At 31.2% G+C, this 17715-nt stretch overlaps 1 protein-coding gene, 1 long non-coding RNA gene and 1 pseudogene across 6 annotated transcripts; 1 reads left to right on the top strand and 2 right to left on the bottom strand.

The window, feature by feature from the left end:
* The first annotated feature begins 493 nt into the window (after nucleotides 1-493).
* LOC139846712 (uncharacterized) lies at nucleotides 494-5095 on the top strand. 5 transcript variants are annotated; one of them, XR_011759148.1, is made up of 6 exons: nucleotides 494-940; nucleotides 1828-2021; nucleotides 2102-2162; nucleotides 2347-2469; nucleotides 2906-3273; nucleotides 4171-5095. It is a non-coding gene; the product is annotated as an uncharacterized lncRNA (long non-coding RNA). The 5 variants fall into 5 exon arrangements; XR_011759149.1 differs by having other exon boundaries at nucleotides 4183-5095; XR_011759152.1 differs by having other exon boundaries at nucleotides 2105-2162.
* Nucleotides 5096-6711: 1616 nt separating this feature from the next.
* Nucleotides 6712-7842, bottom strand: LOC139848247 (chlorophyll a-b binding protein P4, chloroplastic-like; annotated as a pseudogene).
* Nucleotides 7843-9083: 1241 nt separating this feature from the next.
* On the bottom strand, nucleotides 9084-10514 carry LOC139847369 (thioredoxin-like 1-2, chloroplastic). The gene is made up of 4 exons (XM_071837034.1): nucleotides 10305-10514; nucleotides 10017-10199; nucleotides 9756-9920; nucleotides 9084-9429 (listed from the first exon to the last, which is right to left on the bottom strand). Exons 1-4 carry the CDS (start codon nucleotides 10488-10490, stop codon nucleotides 9229-9231), a joined length of 735 nt encoding a protein of 244 aa, XP_071693135.1. The 5' UTR covers nucleotides 10491-10514; the 3' UTR covers nucleotides 9084-9228.
* Nucleotides 10515-17715: the final 7201 nt, after the last annotated feature.

A 17715-nucleotide genomic window follows, 5' to 3' on the forward strand; every position in this document is an offset into this window, starting at 1 on the left:
AAACCAACCATTAGTTAATATGCTTGAAATTACTTTTTACATTTGTAACTGCTAGGCTTACTATTATGCATCACTATCTTTGGAGGCAAAACGTGAAAAGGAGCTTGAGGACATTCCTCTTGCCACTTCTACCTAACTTAAGTGGTAATTACTTACCCCCATTACACTAATATTATCACACTAATATTAGATAGTAATTGTTTTGATCTTATGTTTCGATTTAGTTTGATTACAAATTCCCGTGCAACACACGGGCTCTTAAATCTAGTATATCTTGTTAGGTTTTTTTTTATTTACCTACACAAAATCTATCTATCTATCTATCTATCTCAATAAGTCCACGTGTCAAACAGCCATTAACTTTCAAATTTATCTTTTTTCTCATTAATCCTGGATTATTTCTACTAATTACGTATTACAGCCACGTGTCCAGTATTATAGTACAACCCAATTACAATTAACCCACACAATTTTTTCTTTTGTTTCACGCAGAAGGAAAAAAGCGAAAATGATTCCAACATTGATCAACACTTCGTCCTTCACCAATCTTTTAATTCGCAAATTCTATTCCAAATCACACCGATCGTTTGATTATCCGAGCGAATGAACACTGGAATTCATCAATTTCAATCGATGAATTAAAAAAACCGGCACACTAACCCTAAAAAACGGCACACTATCCCTAAAAAAACGGCACACTGGAATCACACCGATCCATTGTTATTTGGTTCGCTCTTGATAGATCTTCTCAATAGCCATCTTTGGCCGAATCGCCGTCCATCAGCATCCTTGATAAATCTATTTCTTCAAGAAAAGGGATGAAGTTAGTCAAGTAAAGGGGAACAACTGGTACGTCTTCACAAGCAGTTGCAAGTTACCGTCTTTTTAATTTTTGCTGGAATTAGGTCACCCGCTTTGTTTCCGTTGCATTATCGTACCAGTAAGTGGTTATCAAAGGCTTTATATTAGCTATTACGTTTTTTTTTTTTTTTTTTTTTTTTTTTTTTAATTTCCTGAATTTTCCTAAGATTTTTGTTCGGTTTAACGTTTCGTTAGTTGTGTTGATGTAAGGTAATTAATATCTTTATGTCAAATTTTGTTAAATTGTGTTAATTTCCCAAATGTGCTAGACGTTTGTTAGTTAAATTACTATGTTTTTTGTTTTTGTCTTTGAAGTTATTATGTTTCAAGAAAATGTATGTTAATGTGCAGTTTTATGTCTTCATTTATTTGAAGTTGATTTTATTGTTTATATCTTCTATTTGTTATTTGGATTTGAAAGAAAGATTGTTGGTTATATTTACTGTTATAATGCCACCTAAGAAAAGAGTAAACAAGTCGCTTTCCCATCTATTACTGCTGGTCCAATCGGTAATGGTTGTATAAGTTCATCACCAACACTAATTAAGAAACGATGTGTTAGGGACGATAGTTGTGTCATTACGTTTTCTCGGATAAGTAATCGATCCGAACGGGGAACATTTGTATTTTCGAGTCATCTTGAGTTTCTAGTATGGATGATTTATCATTGACCGGTTCTTTCGTGTTACATGTATACCTCGAGTTGTTCACATCCTGAATCCAGTTTTATGTGTTCATCATCCATTATGCCTATTACTGAAGGTATTATTTTCACTATTCGTTTTCACAATAGTTCTTATATACATAGTTTTTATATCTTGGGAGTGACAGTTTTTTTTTTGGTTTCGTGTGTGTACACTTTTAATTGAATGAGACCGAAGGTGCTTTGTAATTGATTATCATTAGTTTTGTATTTTTGTTGTGTTTATGACTGTTTCTTTATTTTGGGTTGTTTTTATTTTGTAGGTGCTACACATATTTATAAAGACATGGGTGTCTGTAACCACGCTTGCCATTATTTCGGTGTCGTTCTTTGGTTTGAAGAACGAATTAGATTGACCTGACCGTGCAGATGTAGTGGTGTGAATTTTTCAAAATGAAAATAAAACAGTTTATATTCGTTTTATAACAAGAGCAGCCATTTAGTCCTGTAGAAGCAGGTATTTATCTACTTATGATATACTTCTACTTGTCTTGTATGAATGTTAGTGTTTACTTTGTTTATCATCTTTTGTTATAGCAGGTGTTATTTGCTTCTAATGTTTCAATTGAAGTATGCTGAATGCCATTTATTAGTAACGGTATGCCTATTATTGTTCAAGTTTAGTGAATGCTAATATATATACACACCATTGGTCTTTGGTTACGCTAGATTCTTATGCCCTTAAAATCTTAAATAAAATGTCTTGAAGCCGGGTTACTGTTACTAGGCTGTTTAACATAAATTTTTGGTAACATGTTTTTACATTCACATTTGTAAAATAGGGTTTCTGAAGGTGTGTTTCAGTGGTGATTTTTGTGACACCCGACGTTTCTGTCGCTAATTTCAGACCGACAATTACGGTTTCTATGGTGGTGTCTTCATCAAATTCGTCTCCTCCGTCAACTGTTAAGTGCTTTTTTTTTGTTGGTTTTGAAGTTTACTCAGTTGTCTTGCTTCTTCTCTAATTGCCTTCTTTCATTCTTAGTAACCTTCACTGCATAAATTAGTCCAGGAATATTGTTTTGTACTTAATATCTTATTTGATCTTTTGTTTAAGTAGTGTACTTAGTATCTTATTTGATCTTTTGTTTTGTATGCAATTTGAAGGTAATCGAATGATGATGTTTTGTATAATGTATATTGAGTACGAATGATGAATGTACCTTTTTTATATTTAACTGTTTTAAACTATGGCTTATTGACTTTCCACGTGATGGCTCGTGTATAATGTATTTTAGAATTATTGTTTTAATTTATTATAACTGCACATATGAAATTTATTTCATCATTTGAGATATTTGTTTTGTGAAATTCAACCTGAGTTTAAATTGGTATATACAGTTGAGAGCAGAATTTGTGGGAACGCTTATCTTGATATTCGCAGCAACAACATGACTAATCGTGAACGGAAAGTATTCAAATTCAGAGACGCTGATCAGAAATGCCGCATGTGCAGGCCTGCAAATGCACATGTGATAATTATATTGTCAATGGGTCATATCTCAGGAGAACGTTTAAACCCATCTATGACATGTGCATTTGCAGCATACATTATTTTCCATGGGCTCAATGTAGAACTTGCAAAAATCTTGGGTTGGTGTTCAGTGTACCGCGTGCGTAGCCTATGCGAACCAAACGGGTACAAGATCGAAAAATCAGCAACTGCACATACAAAACTTTCGGCCAAAAGAGCACTACTCGAAAAACATGTAAGTCAGTACCGCAACCATATCTCACGCATCATATATAACCAAATACATAACATAAAAAAACTATATATATATATATATATATATATATATCTATATATATATATATATATATATATATATATATATATATATATATATATATATATATATATATATATATATCTTGCAAAAGACAGTAGCCCAGAACCTACAAAAAACAAAGATGTGTAACATATTTCATGGATCTTTTGTACTATCTCATCATCCCAACATAGTACGAGCCTTTTGTTAATCTTTTGTTATGTATATAATCCCTCCATGAACCCTCTGTACAACCACACCTATGTATGTAATCCCTGCAAATGCAGTCTGCAGCTAAGTTTTTGTTATGTATGTTATTCCCTACTGCAACTAACTAGATTACCAGTTTTTCGTATGTAATTCCACTACCGAAACTGCTAACCGCAATTAAAGCAATATATATATATATGTAGCTTAAAGCAATGATATAAGAGATTGTATGGTTGGCCCTTTTAATCCCTTTTAAATAAAACACATCCAAACAAAAATTAGATAATGTTTGTACAGTTATATTGATATGAACAAAAGAGAAACTACTTTCAACTCTAGATGATATGGTTTAGTTGTTTTCTATTTAGAGACATGCTGGTAATTACATAAACAATTCATTAGTTGTTTGTAAAACTGAGTTTTAATGCTAATATCTAATATCTAATCTAATTGACCAGTTCTATGCTCTAATGGGTTGTTTCAGTAGGATGATCATGAGAACTTATCTGATTAAACACATTATAGGTTCTATTTAGCTTTACTAGTGGAAAAATCTATAACTATTGTTTGTTCTACCTTTATGTAGATAGATTATATAGAGGTTTTTCGTTATTGCTTTTTTAGCTTTGTTTGTAGCTGCGGTCACATCTCTGGTAGATAGTGGGGAGGTTTGTTGGAAGGTTGCAGGTATGCTCGCCTCCATGGGGTTTGCTCTTTCCTTTTAATTAATCATGAACTAGAGTTGTTATATTTGATGAACTTCAAACTATCTGTGTATTCATTATTTCTATTTGTACCATCAAATATAAATTATTTTCATTAGAATTGACCACTCGATCAGTTTTCTTGCATATTAAAGGCTTTGACTGTTGGTGTATTGTCTGCGGTTATGGATATTGTGTCTCAAAAGCTTTATGGTATCCAAAAACTACAAATCTATCGGATTCTTCTCAAATTGGTATTACAGTAGTCGTTGCTAATACGTAAAGTCCTACCCATGTCTTTAAATAGTTTGTGTTGTGTGTATTACAGATTTATATAATTGTTTATATGCTAATGTCCAACGGACTCTGTAACAAGATGGAAGGAATAACACCAATTGTTAAACTCAGGCCATATGACACATTAAGGATGCGGACAATTGCTGAACTCTGGCCCTACGACACATTAAGGATCCGGACAGTAGAACATCAAACGAGTTTGAAGTTCGGGCGCATTACCAAATTAGAGTCGATCATAACTATGTTCCCTAATTCCCTAAGCACTATTTCAATGTGAGAAATCAAAATCATGTATGGCTCTTTTGGGTTTACCAGATTGTCAGGTCAGGAGCATTTCTTAGTGTTTAGGTAAACAGTTGTAATTGCTATTATCCGATTATTATACGCTTTGGATAACCACATTAATATTTCAGACCTTCTACGAACAACGTATTCTTATGTAGGTGGTTGTGAAATTGTTGTAGAGGTCTGGTCGTAATGGGTTTGACCTACTTTCGTTCAAATTTCTGTTAATAATACCTTTGTTATTCGGTGTCTTGCATAATAAATGGCTGAAGTGTGTGTTTCTTGATAGTGAAATGTATGAATTGGTTCCCGGAAACATTATGATGTTGGTTGCCGTCTTATTGTTGGGTATAGTAATTAATCTCTTTCGGGTGTTAACACTACTTATCAGTTTTTATGTTATAGGTCAATACTTGCAACGAAGGTGTGCGTCAAGTACTATGAGAAATTGATATCAATCAAACAATATTGTATTTATGAGTTTATTAAACTGTTTACCTACTTAGTGAAAGTAAAAATAGATAAACAAATATAAATAAATGTGGCAAAATGGGCGGGTTATTGGTTCGAATAAAAAAGGATAACTTTGGCGTCTTTAGTTAAAACTGTATTCCAACTTGGTGAAATCTGTCCAACAGTTGCTCCTGAGTCCAAGTTGTGCCCAATTATTGGTAGGTATTGGTAATGTCATTACTTATAAATCTACTATTGTTGGTTCTGACTTGGTAGCTTTATCTATGTGTTTTGTGTAACATAAAACAAAATAATTAAACAGTTCATTAGTGTAGGATGGACAGAGTTAGTCTCATATCTAAAATTAATTTCTGGAGATTGTGTAATTTTTTATGTAATTAATGATCTAAATATCGAGATGGTAATATACAAAGGAGATGGTGTTGAAAATACTTGTATATCAAATCGTATGCTCAATGTAATGGATCGACCTGATTTCTTCCAAAAAGAAGTTGTTTTCTGTGATTGCGAAATTATGATACCCCGATAATGTGTTGGTAAGTAAATTATATTTACCATATAAATTTTAAAATTCATATTAATAATAACTAATTTAATTTTTGTCGTTTACTACAATATAATACTGTTATAAATTATTTTAATTCATTTCAACAATTTCCATTATAATAACTTTATTCCAAACCAATTGATGTTACTTCTGGGCCTACGTAGTGGTAAAATAGTTCCATGCTTCAATTTAGCAAGACACTTATACAAATGGAGGTTGAAACAAGAAAAATTAAAGAGAAAAACAAACCTTTGAGGATCAAATAAGGTATTTTAAGGTTTTTTTTTTGAACATTCATCTTGGCCCTCCCACCGGCAACCTCATTGAGGATGCCGGCTATCTTCTTATCGTTAATGAAAAAACATCATTTGATGTGTTACGTCAAAAAATCGAGGAAATGTATGTTGATTTGGTCAACAAGGATTACCATTTACGTTGGGAGACAGACTCCAATTCCCGAAAAGTTCACTTGAACTGTGAAGCACAATGGAGGACTCTGATAAACTATACCAAAAACAGGTATGATCCTGTGTATGTGATTGCACTACCAGATCCGAATTGAATCAAGAATAGTAGTTATCCCTTTTTGGTAACAGCTTATGATGGATGATATGATTTCGGTATTTGTGGTTATGTAATTTACATTGGATAGTAGTATTGAACTAAACTGGATTTTGTTTACATTTCGATTATTATTATATATGATATGAATATATGAATATATGATTTTGGTGTTTGTGGTTATGTAACTACTATTGTATATGAGTAGTTAATAGTTATAGTCATAATTATTAATTATTAATTATTGCTGTTATATTCTATTTTATAATATAAATTACTGTATTAGCTAAAGCGTTTTTAGTTTGCTGATAGTGTTTGGACAACGGTGTTATGCCATGGGTCTGAGAGGTGATGCAATAGGTTGTTAAATGGCCCTTTTCCTGTTACGTTGTGCTGAACCACGAACCCAAGAACGCCAACATAGCCAATCTCCCTGAGATTAGAATAGGAAATTTTCACCTTTATTACTACTGAAATAATGTAGCTGTAATCATATTTGACCCACGGATCATATATGAAAGTTCACTTTTTGTTTGCAAAACAGTGTCAAAAATCTACCCAACCTGGCCTGAACCAATTTGCCCGTTTCGAAATGTTTTCCAACCCTATCAACGATTAGTTGTATTTATGGTAAGATGGTAATTAATTAATTTTATTACCATTTGCAAGCTCTTTCTCCTTGGCCTCAGCAGTTGGAGCAAAGTTAAGTGGGTTGAAAATGCCACCTGGGTATCCGACTTCATTAGGAGGCAAACTTTAGCTTTTAAAGATAGGATCTTGATTACACTTCCTGGGTTCTTGATGTCTTGCCATCTTCTGATTTCAACATAGTGAAACAATATGAATTCGATCACGAATAAGGTTGATGATGATGCAAAGTATTCCGACTTTCCATTATCGTACCATTTAGGAACATTAAGTATGCGCTATGCCTATGTTTGTAAAAACCTCAGGTAGTAACATTCCAACATGGCCCATCGTCCGTTCACAAGCTCGGCTTGCACGAACCATTTTAAGTTTCAGGGTCTTCGGCTAACCCTAATGGGTCAAACCCATTGTCACCTGGAAGACTGAAAAGTGGAAACACATCACGGTTAATTCTCATGTGTTAGGGTGATTATAGTTCGTGTAGTGCAACTTTTGATGCATATTTGGTATTTACCTTCCATTGAGGTAACCATTGGTATTTACTTTTAAGTTCGTGTAGTACCCTAATGGGTCAAACCCATTGGTATTTACTTTTGATGCATATAGTTCGTGTAGCCATTGTCCCTTTTTTGCCTCAATTTTGAAATTAGCAGATGAGTAAGTATTGACAGGTTTTACAGATAATTCTCTGTTTAATTTTCCTGATGATCCGGTTAGGAATCTTGTCCGTGATGCACATGGCCTGAAAAGCGCGACCGGACTTTGAGTGACTGCTGCCATACTTTCCGGTGGTACCTTGGATAGAGGTGAAATGTGTAATGTGTGTGGATCCTTTTGTAATATTGATTGCATGGGTACTTTTTCGGCTGTAGTTTAAGGTTTGATCGTTTAATAAATGTCGAAGGAATCGATTGGAAACGAACCAATGAGAAGTAATAGGTTGTTATCCTTATCTGACGTGTCATAACCAGAAAATCTATTACCTTGCTCGTGTTGCTCTCAAGTGTTTTTGAAGATCCCACTTATTGCCACTTTGGATGATTTTTCTTGATCTTGCTATTTGGTATCTTTGTTAGCCAGTCATTAAAGGACATGTGTTTTGGAGCATTTGGGTTTTTATCACTTTGTTGCTTAGAGTATTTATATATTTATGCATATTAAAAGAAAGGGTAGTGTTGCATTCTTATGAAAATTCTGTTAGAAATTTGACATAATCTAAAAGGTGTTTTGACTTTTACATGTTGATTTTATGATGTTTTAGTTGTATGATAACTGAAATAACTTTAGAAGGATACTTGTGAGAATTTGAATAGTGTTGGATACAGATAAGTTTACCGCTAGAGAAACTGATTCACGACTTATATACGGAGTAACATGTTTGTGAGACATAGCCCATATAAGAGAGATGATCGTCGTTGAATGATGAACGACTTTTTTTTTCTTTTTTCTTTTTTCTTGTCAATTGTCGTTTGATACGAGTCTATTGATTGTCATGTAAACTGTAAGGTAGTATCTGGCCCAAGCTCGCTTAGTTTAGCTTTAGTTTTGTGTTTGCTTTGTTTTGGTCTCGTTTTGTTCAATGTGTTTATTTGGTATCGTTGGCTTTTCTTGGTTGGTTTTGCTAGCTCAAATAGGTCGGTTGCCTTGGTTTAGTTTTTTAGGTTAGTTGCTTCTTTGTTGGGTGCCTCTGCTGCGTGTAGTTCCCGGTTTGTTCTCGATTGGTATCTTTTCATCTTTTCGTTGAAAGATATCTTTTTAATATTAACTCCTTAGGTTTTCGCCAAAAGAAAAGGGAAAAAAAACTCACATATTACATTGCTTAAAAGTTATGGCAGTATAGTTTTTATGGAGAAAAAATACGCCTCAATAGTTACCGATGTAGTTATTTAGGGGTCACATTAAGTTAACAGATGAGTAGATGACATGATTAAGTTACCAATAACCAATAACCACAAATCACAAGGTATAATCCTTAATGACAAACTGAACAAATATCAAACAAGTATGGCTTATTCATCAACTAAAAAACCAATAAGCCCCCTTTTTAGGTATTAAAACATTATGTACAACTTACAAATCCCCTAACCGTAACAGACTAACCAAGATTTCATTGCATTTTGCAACCTGTTTTCATAAATAGGCCGGTATAAAAATACCATCTAAATCCTATGCAAGAAGCAATTCCTTGCTTGATGGATTGATCTCCTTAAAAATGACATCATTCCCAGTTGACTTTATGTGAAAATCATATGATATTTGACCAATTGAAGCCAAACTCAACAACTCAGACTCCTCTAATCCTTTGGATGGGCCAAGATTACACCCATCTGCCTTATACTTTGATAATGCATCTTTAAATTTCTTGATCTGCAGGCATACAAATCAAGATTCAACCCATTAACCAGTAACTCTTACAAACTCAACACAAGTGTTAAATAGACTAATCAAATAAGAAACATTGGTAAATTAGTCTGGTTCAAAACAGTCAAATTACTCTATCTACTTCGCTTATAATTTCAACAAATAATAATTAACTTACCAATCACAAAACTTGTCATTAAAACAATTTTTTTATTATTTTCATTGTTTGACTGTTTGACTTGCTCCTTTTTTCAACTGTTTTACATTTATCATCAATCAAAAATTAAATTACAACATGTGTCTGACCAAAAACTTAAATTGGATGAACTTACAGTTGCAATGGTGCAGCTAAAGCTGCAAACCTTGCCTTCATGACCTCTATAGAATCTGAAGAAAGGAAGGACATGAATATGTAGAGCATGACACATGAGTTTGAGTTCTTCATAATTCACTTGGAGAAAAATTGCATTGGGGTTTGACTCAGCCAATTGACAGATCTATTGATAAACCAAAGAAAAAATAAAAAATAAGATAAAGTTATAGATTAAAAAAAAACTAATCTTTAAGGTAAAAATTCAAAATAAAGTTCATACCTTCGGGTGTAAAGCTTTACAACCACCACAACCAGGTGAATAGAAGTCCAAAATGACCAATCTATCCCCTGTATTTGATAATGCATTCACCAATTCTTGAGCTGAATTGATCTCAATCATGTTGGGTTTAATTGTCTTTTCCCACCACCTCATAGTCTTGTTCACACAAACTGACGCATGTGCCTGTAATCATACAAAATGAAAATTAGGTCTAATCCAATCCCACAAAAAAAAAAAAAAAAAAAAAAAAAAAAACACCTTATTAAAATGTTATAATTTCAAACATACATGAACAGGGGTTTTTGCATTCCAAGCAAATGAAGTTAAACCCTTGTGATCTGACAAAAGTTGTGATCTTTTGGTCAAATCTGTGGAAATAAGTGAAGGAGAAAGATACCCATTTGAATTAATTAGGGTTTCATTAGAAGAAGTAAAATAACCAGGTAAAATAATGTGGTTCAATGAAGAAGCCATTATAGGAGTGAATGACTTTGTTTGGAGCTTTGTTTGTGGAAATAATGACTTTGTTTGATTTTTTTATGATTTGAGTCAATACAAAAGACCTGATGAGGTTTTATAAATCCAGATAACAACAATCCAAATAACTCTAATTGGTGGTATTGATGTATGGATTGCAAGATCATGAAAACATACAAAAAGATGTGTTTATTAAAGCTTTGGAGTTTGGATAAAAGTGAAGCATGGGTTGTTGGGATCTTTATGATCTTCAGTTGTATTTTCTTTTTATTTAATTAAATTAAATGAACTTTATCCACATACGAATTACTATGGTCCTACTTCTGAATATAGAAGTAAAAGGCACCCTACCTAAAAAACTGGATCAGGTCAGTTTTTATTTATAAAACATATGGATTATGTTGAATTAGTCATGAAGGAATTGTATATATATATTAATTTATTTAAAGTTGTGGATAAAGCTTATTTATTTATTCCGTCAAACATTTAGATAGTCTTTAATTACTTATACTACTACATGTAACTTTTGAGATCACATTATATATGTATATTTTGAAATGGATATTAGTTTTGTGAAATCAAGAATTCAAGGAAAACAAAATTAGTGTTTAAGCAAACAAGGTCGAGTCAAACAATTCTCTACTTTCAATGCATAACAAACTTTTTCTATTAGCCATAAGTTATGTATTGTTGAATACATTATTAGTTCACAAAGTCCCATACTCCCATGTACTACTATAATATGGAGAGATGGAGAGATACTATTATTCAATACAACTAATGTCTTTAGATGACTTGGATCAATGTCATTAGATGACTTGGATCAAAGTCATTAGATGACTTATCAAACAATTGAGTTATTAGTGAAAGAGTATGATGGAGTATGCAATTACAAAAGAAATTATATCTTAGTCGCCCTTTAAAATTACAATCATAGTTCATGTCATCATTTTCGTACACTAAAAAAAAATTAATTTCGTCTATGTATTTGTTTGTTTCATAATATGATGTAAATAAATGAAAAATTGGAAAAACAGGTGATCTTCTTGAAGTGAATGGTATGGTCAAAGCTTTAACGAGTTGGATAAGCTTTGTTAACTCGTGTCTATAATTTAGTCTTAGTAAAATAACCAAAATTTATTGGATAATCCAAGTAAAAGCGAACATCTCGCTAATTAAAATCATCATCATGGGCAGTCATCATGACATCATGTTGACATCATCAAGAAACATTGTTCATTGTTTTTGTGTTGTAGACAGGTTCGACCTAGTGGGAGACCAAAATGATTAACTGATCAGAGCTCAATTTTTCAAGGGGCACAAATATTTTATGCTAGGAGTATTAAACCATTTCTGACCCTGCTTGTGATATCACAGGCAGTTTTAGCATTTTTTTGGTCAAATAGTGCAATCTGACTCTGACTGGGCAGTGTCAGTTTCTGACCTTTTATAACTCCAAATGTCAGTTTTTTGTGTTATATATTGGTAGGGTGATGTGGTAAATCTGATTGAAAATGGGGTGAGATAAATTAATTATAAAAATATATTTATTAAATTATTAAAATTCATTGATTGGTTATATAAAAAGTGTCGTCTCATAAAAAATTCGTCATGGGGGTGACTAACGATTGAAACTGACAATGGGTTATACTCGTCACTTTCCATCACACAGTGTCCATATTATCTAACGAGTAAAACTGACTATGTGTTAGAATTGCTCTTAGAGTGTAATTTTAGAGCTTTTTTCTTTTCAAGCCCATTTTTTGAAGCCCAAATATACATACACCTGTTGATTTTATGTAATACCAAACGATCGGTTACTATTCCTTATTTTCATACGTCGACAAAAAAACACAAGGGTTCATGTTCAATCGTTAATCGATATCTCCTCTCTGCAACTATTTAATTAAGTAACTTTTGTGTTCTTCTTTTTAATTATTTTTATTCAGTTTTTAATAAATGAATACAAATTGTATTGCTGTGTTGGGTTAATCAGTTTATATCATAATTTGGGTTTGATATTTTAATTATTATATATGTCTAAGTAAATGTGCATGGGTGCAAGATTAGACTATATATTAGTATAGTAGTATTTAGATGTTTTAATTAATGGTTTATTGTAATGTAATGTAATCGGTAGCCATATTACACGTGGGTGTACTCTAGAATTGGGATAACATAGTGAGTCAGCTTATTAGTTTGAACTAGTATTATTTGAACGAGTATTTTGTGCACGTGGTGTAGACGTGTGGTATACCTGGTTTCATGGAGTTCAGTTGTAGAGTTTTAGTATTTAAGCTCATGTACTGTAATCATTTAATTTTAAGGGAGAAACGAAAATGTACTGTTGGTGATTTTAGTGTCATCGGCCATTTTGTATGATAAGGGGATTTACTTGAGACAAATGGATTTTTAGTTAAGCTTTAAACAAGTTATGAGAGTGTGGAGTACACGCTTGTTTAAGCTAATTAGAGTCATTTAATTGAAATGATATGTTTATTAGTTGGTGTCTTTTTGGCCAATAGATACAACTATTCATGAAATGGTGACCATTTTTAATGAAATGGTGTAACTTGTAATGAAATGGTGTCTTACCTTTTAATCAAAAGGTATGACATTTCATGGAAAGCTTTACACCAAAAGATGTGACTTTTCATGGTGACCTTTCATAGTCTATATATAGATGATACTTGTCTCATTTTCAAGATGATGAAACCATGGACACTCACAATATACAAATTATCTATGTTCTTGACTTTCAATTTTAATTGCCTATATTGAAGTTGTGCCTTTGTCTTATCCCGAATAAAAATTTCGTGTAACCCTAAGGCAATCATGTATAGGGTCGAAATACTTTATCGTGAAAGTGACTACACGATTCAAAGGTTTATCCGGCATTCAAACCCTATTTCCAACATGTAGTCCTACAATATATTTTTGCGTATCAACAATCAATAAGGTAGTTTTGTTTTCTGTTAATAAACATGTGAGGTTGAGTGTGAGTGGTTAAGGGATTTGTGTACCAACAATCGAGTACAACGGGACAAAAGTCACATAAAGTGCTATAAGTGTAACGAGCTTGGTCATTACATATCGGAGTGTCCAAGGTGGGAGAAAAAAGAAGAGCTCAATTTGAACCGGTGCGAGGAAGAGGAACCGGCGTTATTGTGAGTGGATTTATGAATAAACGATTAAGCGGGTGAATGTTGGAATTAATCGTTTATTTCATAGTCTATAAGTATCTGTTGGTATGAATGAAATAAAGTGGATTTCAAGTCTTCACGTCAGTATGTCCATGCTGATAACTTGGGATTACAAAGTTTATTATTTTATGTTTTTAGTTTATTTGATAATTTGATAATTGAGTAGTTAGAATTGGTATTTGCTTTGACCAAATCTTTAGGAAATGTACGTTGTGGAGTACATGAAGAGTGGAAGAGTGGGTCATAGTTGTACCTTTTATTTAGTAGTATTTCCTATTTTCATGTTCCCATGTGGTTAGTAGGTGGTCTTGTGTAAGGCTATTTATAGCTCTTTTGGTTATTGAATAAACGCAACCTTTTATCCCTTTCTTTCTCTGCTTTCGTACCTTCAAATAATATATACAATAGTCTTTTCTTTGCATACATATACAGTTTCATATTTTCTTTCTGTTTAAACTCTTGTTTTCAATTTAATAAGAGGCTTTGATCCAACATTTGGTATCAAGAGCTTAGGTTCGATTGAAGTGGGAGTGTAGGTTCATGTTCTAGGAGATCAAAAGGGTAGCAGAGAAACAAGTCATGATTAAGGCCTAAATCAGTGGGCTTGTTAACCCAGATTTTTGATCCAAGAACAGAGGGATGTAAGCAACCAGAAAAGGTTTTGATCGAAGTCTATAAACAGCAGGAGAAAGGTAGCAAAAGGTGGTTGCAGGTGATACATTTAGCAGCGTTTTACTCGATTATCAAACCTTGGTAGTGCAGAAAATTTGAAGGATGGTGAACACGAAGGATCAAGTTTTGGTCACCATCAAAAGATTGATTCAAAAGGAGAAGATACACCGTTGTAGACATAGTGGCTATAGAGATTCAAACCGAGATGGCTATGGACGTGGCCGGGGATGAGGTCGGGTGTCCGGGAAGAGTCGAGATGGTGGTGAGTCCGGGGAGAGCCGCGGTAAATGTTACAAGTGTGGTGAAGTGGTGAACTAGCGATGAAGATAAACTGATTAAGGGCGTGATTGTTGGGTTAATCAGTTTATATCATAATTTGGGTTTGATATTTTAATTATTTTATATGTCTAAGTAAATGTGCATGGGAAGATTAGACTATATATTAGTATAGTAGTATTTAGATGTTTTAATTAATGGTTTATTGTAATGTAATCGGTAGCCATATTACACGTGGGTGTACTCTAGAATTGGGATAACATAGTGAGTCAGTTTATTAGTTTGAACTAGTATTATTTGACCGAGTATTTTGTGCACGTGGTGTAGACGTGTGGTATACCTGGTTTCATGGAGTTATCAGTTGTGGAGTTTTAGTATTTAAGTTCATGTACTGTAATCATTTAATTTGAAGGGAGAAACGAAAATGTAGTCCTACAATATATTTTTGCTTCTTTATTTTTGCGTATCAACAATCAATAAGGTAGTTTTGTTTTCTATTAATAAACATGTGAGGTTAAGTGTGAGTAGTTAAGGGATTTGTGTACCAACATGCTGTGATGACCCGGAAATTTCTGACTAAATTTAAACTTAATCTTTTAATGATTCCGACACGATAAGCAAAGTCTATTAAATCGAGTCTCAAAATGTTGGAACTATTTTTCATGAATGCATTTGACCTTGGCTATTCCCGACGATTCACGGACAATTATTTGTAAATAAATATGTATATATTATATAAATACAAGGATATATATTACTTTGAATTAATAGGGTATATTTTCTTCAATAGGAATTAAAAATGTAAAATAGTAAATAGAATACTTAAGTTACTATCAAAATGAATACATATAAATATATAAATATATAAATATATATACATCATTATTATGAATCTATATAGGATTTCTATAAATAATTATTATTATATTGTAAAGTATAAATATTTCATATATGCTATTATATATATATGTATTATATATAATTATTAAATATTACATGATTAATAAATTGAAATATTCATATATTTAATTACAAGTTAAAATAAATGTTATATTAAAATTATTACATTTACTTTCATTATTAATATTAATGTTAATATCAGTATACTATTATTTAATTTAATATATAGTATTGATACATTTAATTTATCATTAGAATTGGTTGTAAAATTATAATTTTAAGTTAATATGATTATTTGTTATTATTATAAATATTAATATTAATATCAGTATTAATGATATTATGATACAAATATGAAATTTGTTATGTACAAACTATTATAATATTAATACTAATTTAAATATGTATATATAATCTATAGATATGAATTTTATTGTTGTAGTATTGTTATTACAAATATGATTATTATCATTAGTATTATTATAATCAGTATTATTATTATATCAGTATTATTATTAAAATTTTTAATTGTATTTTATATAATCTATTATATTTAGTAATGATATTATTACTATTATTTTATTATTATCATTTATTATTATTAATATGAGTATCCTTATTAAAATAAATATTAATAATATTATTATCATTAAATACATTGGTACTTATTAATATTAGTTAAATTTAATAAACAGATAATGTAACTACTGATATATATATATATATATATATATATATATATATATATATATATATATATAAATACATACATATAATATATAAAATACAGATTATGTAAATATATAAGCAGATATAGATATTATATAAATAAAAATACGGACTTATACATAAATACTGATTATAAATATAAATACAGTTACAGGTTATTCACATATGCGTAACCATCACACTTTATGCTAATTTGTTCTGGACTCCAATTCTGTAGAAAGATTCGAAAACAAACTCAGATGAATCCAAATGCAGTTACCCATCTTTATCTGTTTTATTTTTTTTCTTCATATTTCTGTTTCTGAGTGATTTACTTGTCGAGTCATTTAAACTACAAAACAAATTACAGATGAACGAATTTAGTTGCAATATTATCACTCAACCTTTATATAATACTCTTCTTATACAATTCGAGATTAAAAACAGAAAAATCAAAGTTTTATTTAAAAAAAACACAGTATTACTTCTCTGTTCTTAGTTCAATTTTCAAACAGCTCAAATTCTTTTTGTTTTTCAAAATCTATAAATGCAAAGTTGTTAGAAATGGTTTAATCAATCTTTCTGCAAAATTTGGACTTCCAATTCCTCGTAATGATTTCGAATTTTTGAGTCAAAGTTTACAATCAAAAAGTCAATCGAATCTTTATAATCCAAATTTGTAATTTAGATGATGTTTCAGGATCAATTGATGATCCAGAAACTTCATAGAGGTGATTTGAAACATGTTTGATGTTATAAGTTTCGGCTAAAACATTCCAGAAATCAAAATCAAAATCAAAGTATAAGTTCATACGCGTTTGATTTTTTTTATTTTTTTCTGTTCCAGCGTCTGCTTTTAAATTTTTTTCTGTTTTAATTAATTTGGTTAATCACTAATGTTTTCTGTAATTATTTCAAATCCTAATTTAATATATATAAGAGTTAGTAATATGAAATGAATCCCTGGTCGTCTGAATTCGATTAAGAAGAAGAAGAAATAAGATTGAATTTAAAGACGGGTTATAAATATCAAAAGGGTAGAATAAAACAGAAAGAAATGGCTGGAGCCGTGGTTAAAGGGTTATGTTGGGTATCGTGAGGTCTCGGGTTCGAGTCCCGTTGGTGCATTTTCTTTTTAGGGTATATCTTTACTTCTCATTTCTATTATTATTATTATTATTATTATTATTATTATTATTATTATTATTATTATTATTATTATTATTATTATTATTATTATTATTATTATTATTATTATTGATGTTGTTGTTATTATTATAATCATTATTATTATTGATTATTGTTATTGTTGTTATTATTATTAGTATTGTTATTGTTATTGCCGATATTAGTAATTATAACTGTTATTATATATACTAAGATGAAGACTATAAATGTTATTATTACTAATATTATTATCATTATCATCACTAGTGTTATCACTACATATTATTATTAATATC

The sequence above is a fragment of the Rutidosis leptorrhynchoides genome, chromosome 5 (assembly GCF_046630445.1).
Source record: "Rutidosis leptorrhynchoides isolate AG116_Rl617_1_P2 chromosome 5, CSIRO_AGI_Rlap_v1, whole genome shotgun sequence".
Lineage (NCBI taxonomy): Eukaryota > Viridiplantae > Streptophyta > Magnoliopsida > Asterales > Asteraceae > Rutidosis > Rutidosis leptorrhynchoides.

Bases quoted from the DNA above. Each gene is read 5' to 3' on its own strand.
- LOC139847369 (XM_071837034.1), bottom strand. From the start codon at position 10,490: ATGGCTTCTTCATTGAACCACATTATTTTACCTGGTTATTTTACTTCT. The intron at 10,200-10,304 runs GTATGTTTGAAA...GTATGATTACAG, and splicing joins ATGCAAAAACCCCTGTTCAT to GCACATGCGTCAGTTTGTGT. The intron at 9,430-9,755 runs GTAAGTTCATCC...GTATGCCTGCAG, and splicing joins TTAGCTGCACCATTGCAACT to ATCAAGAAATTTAAAGATGC.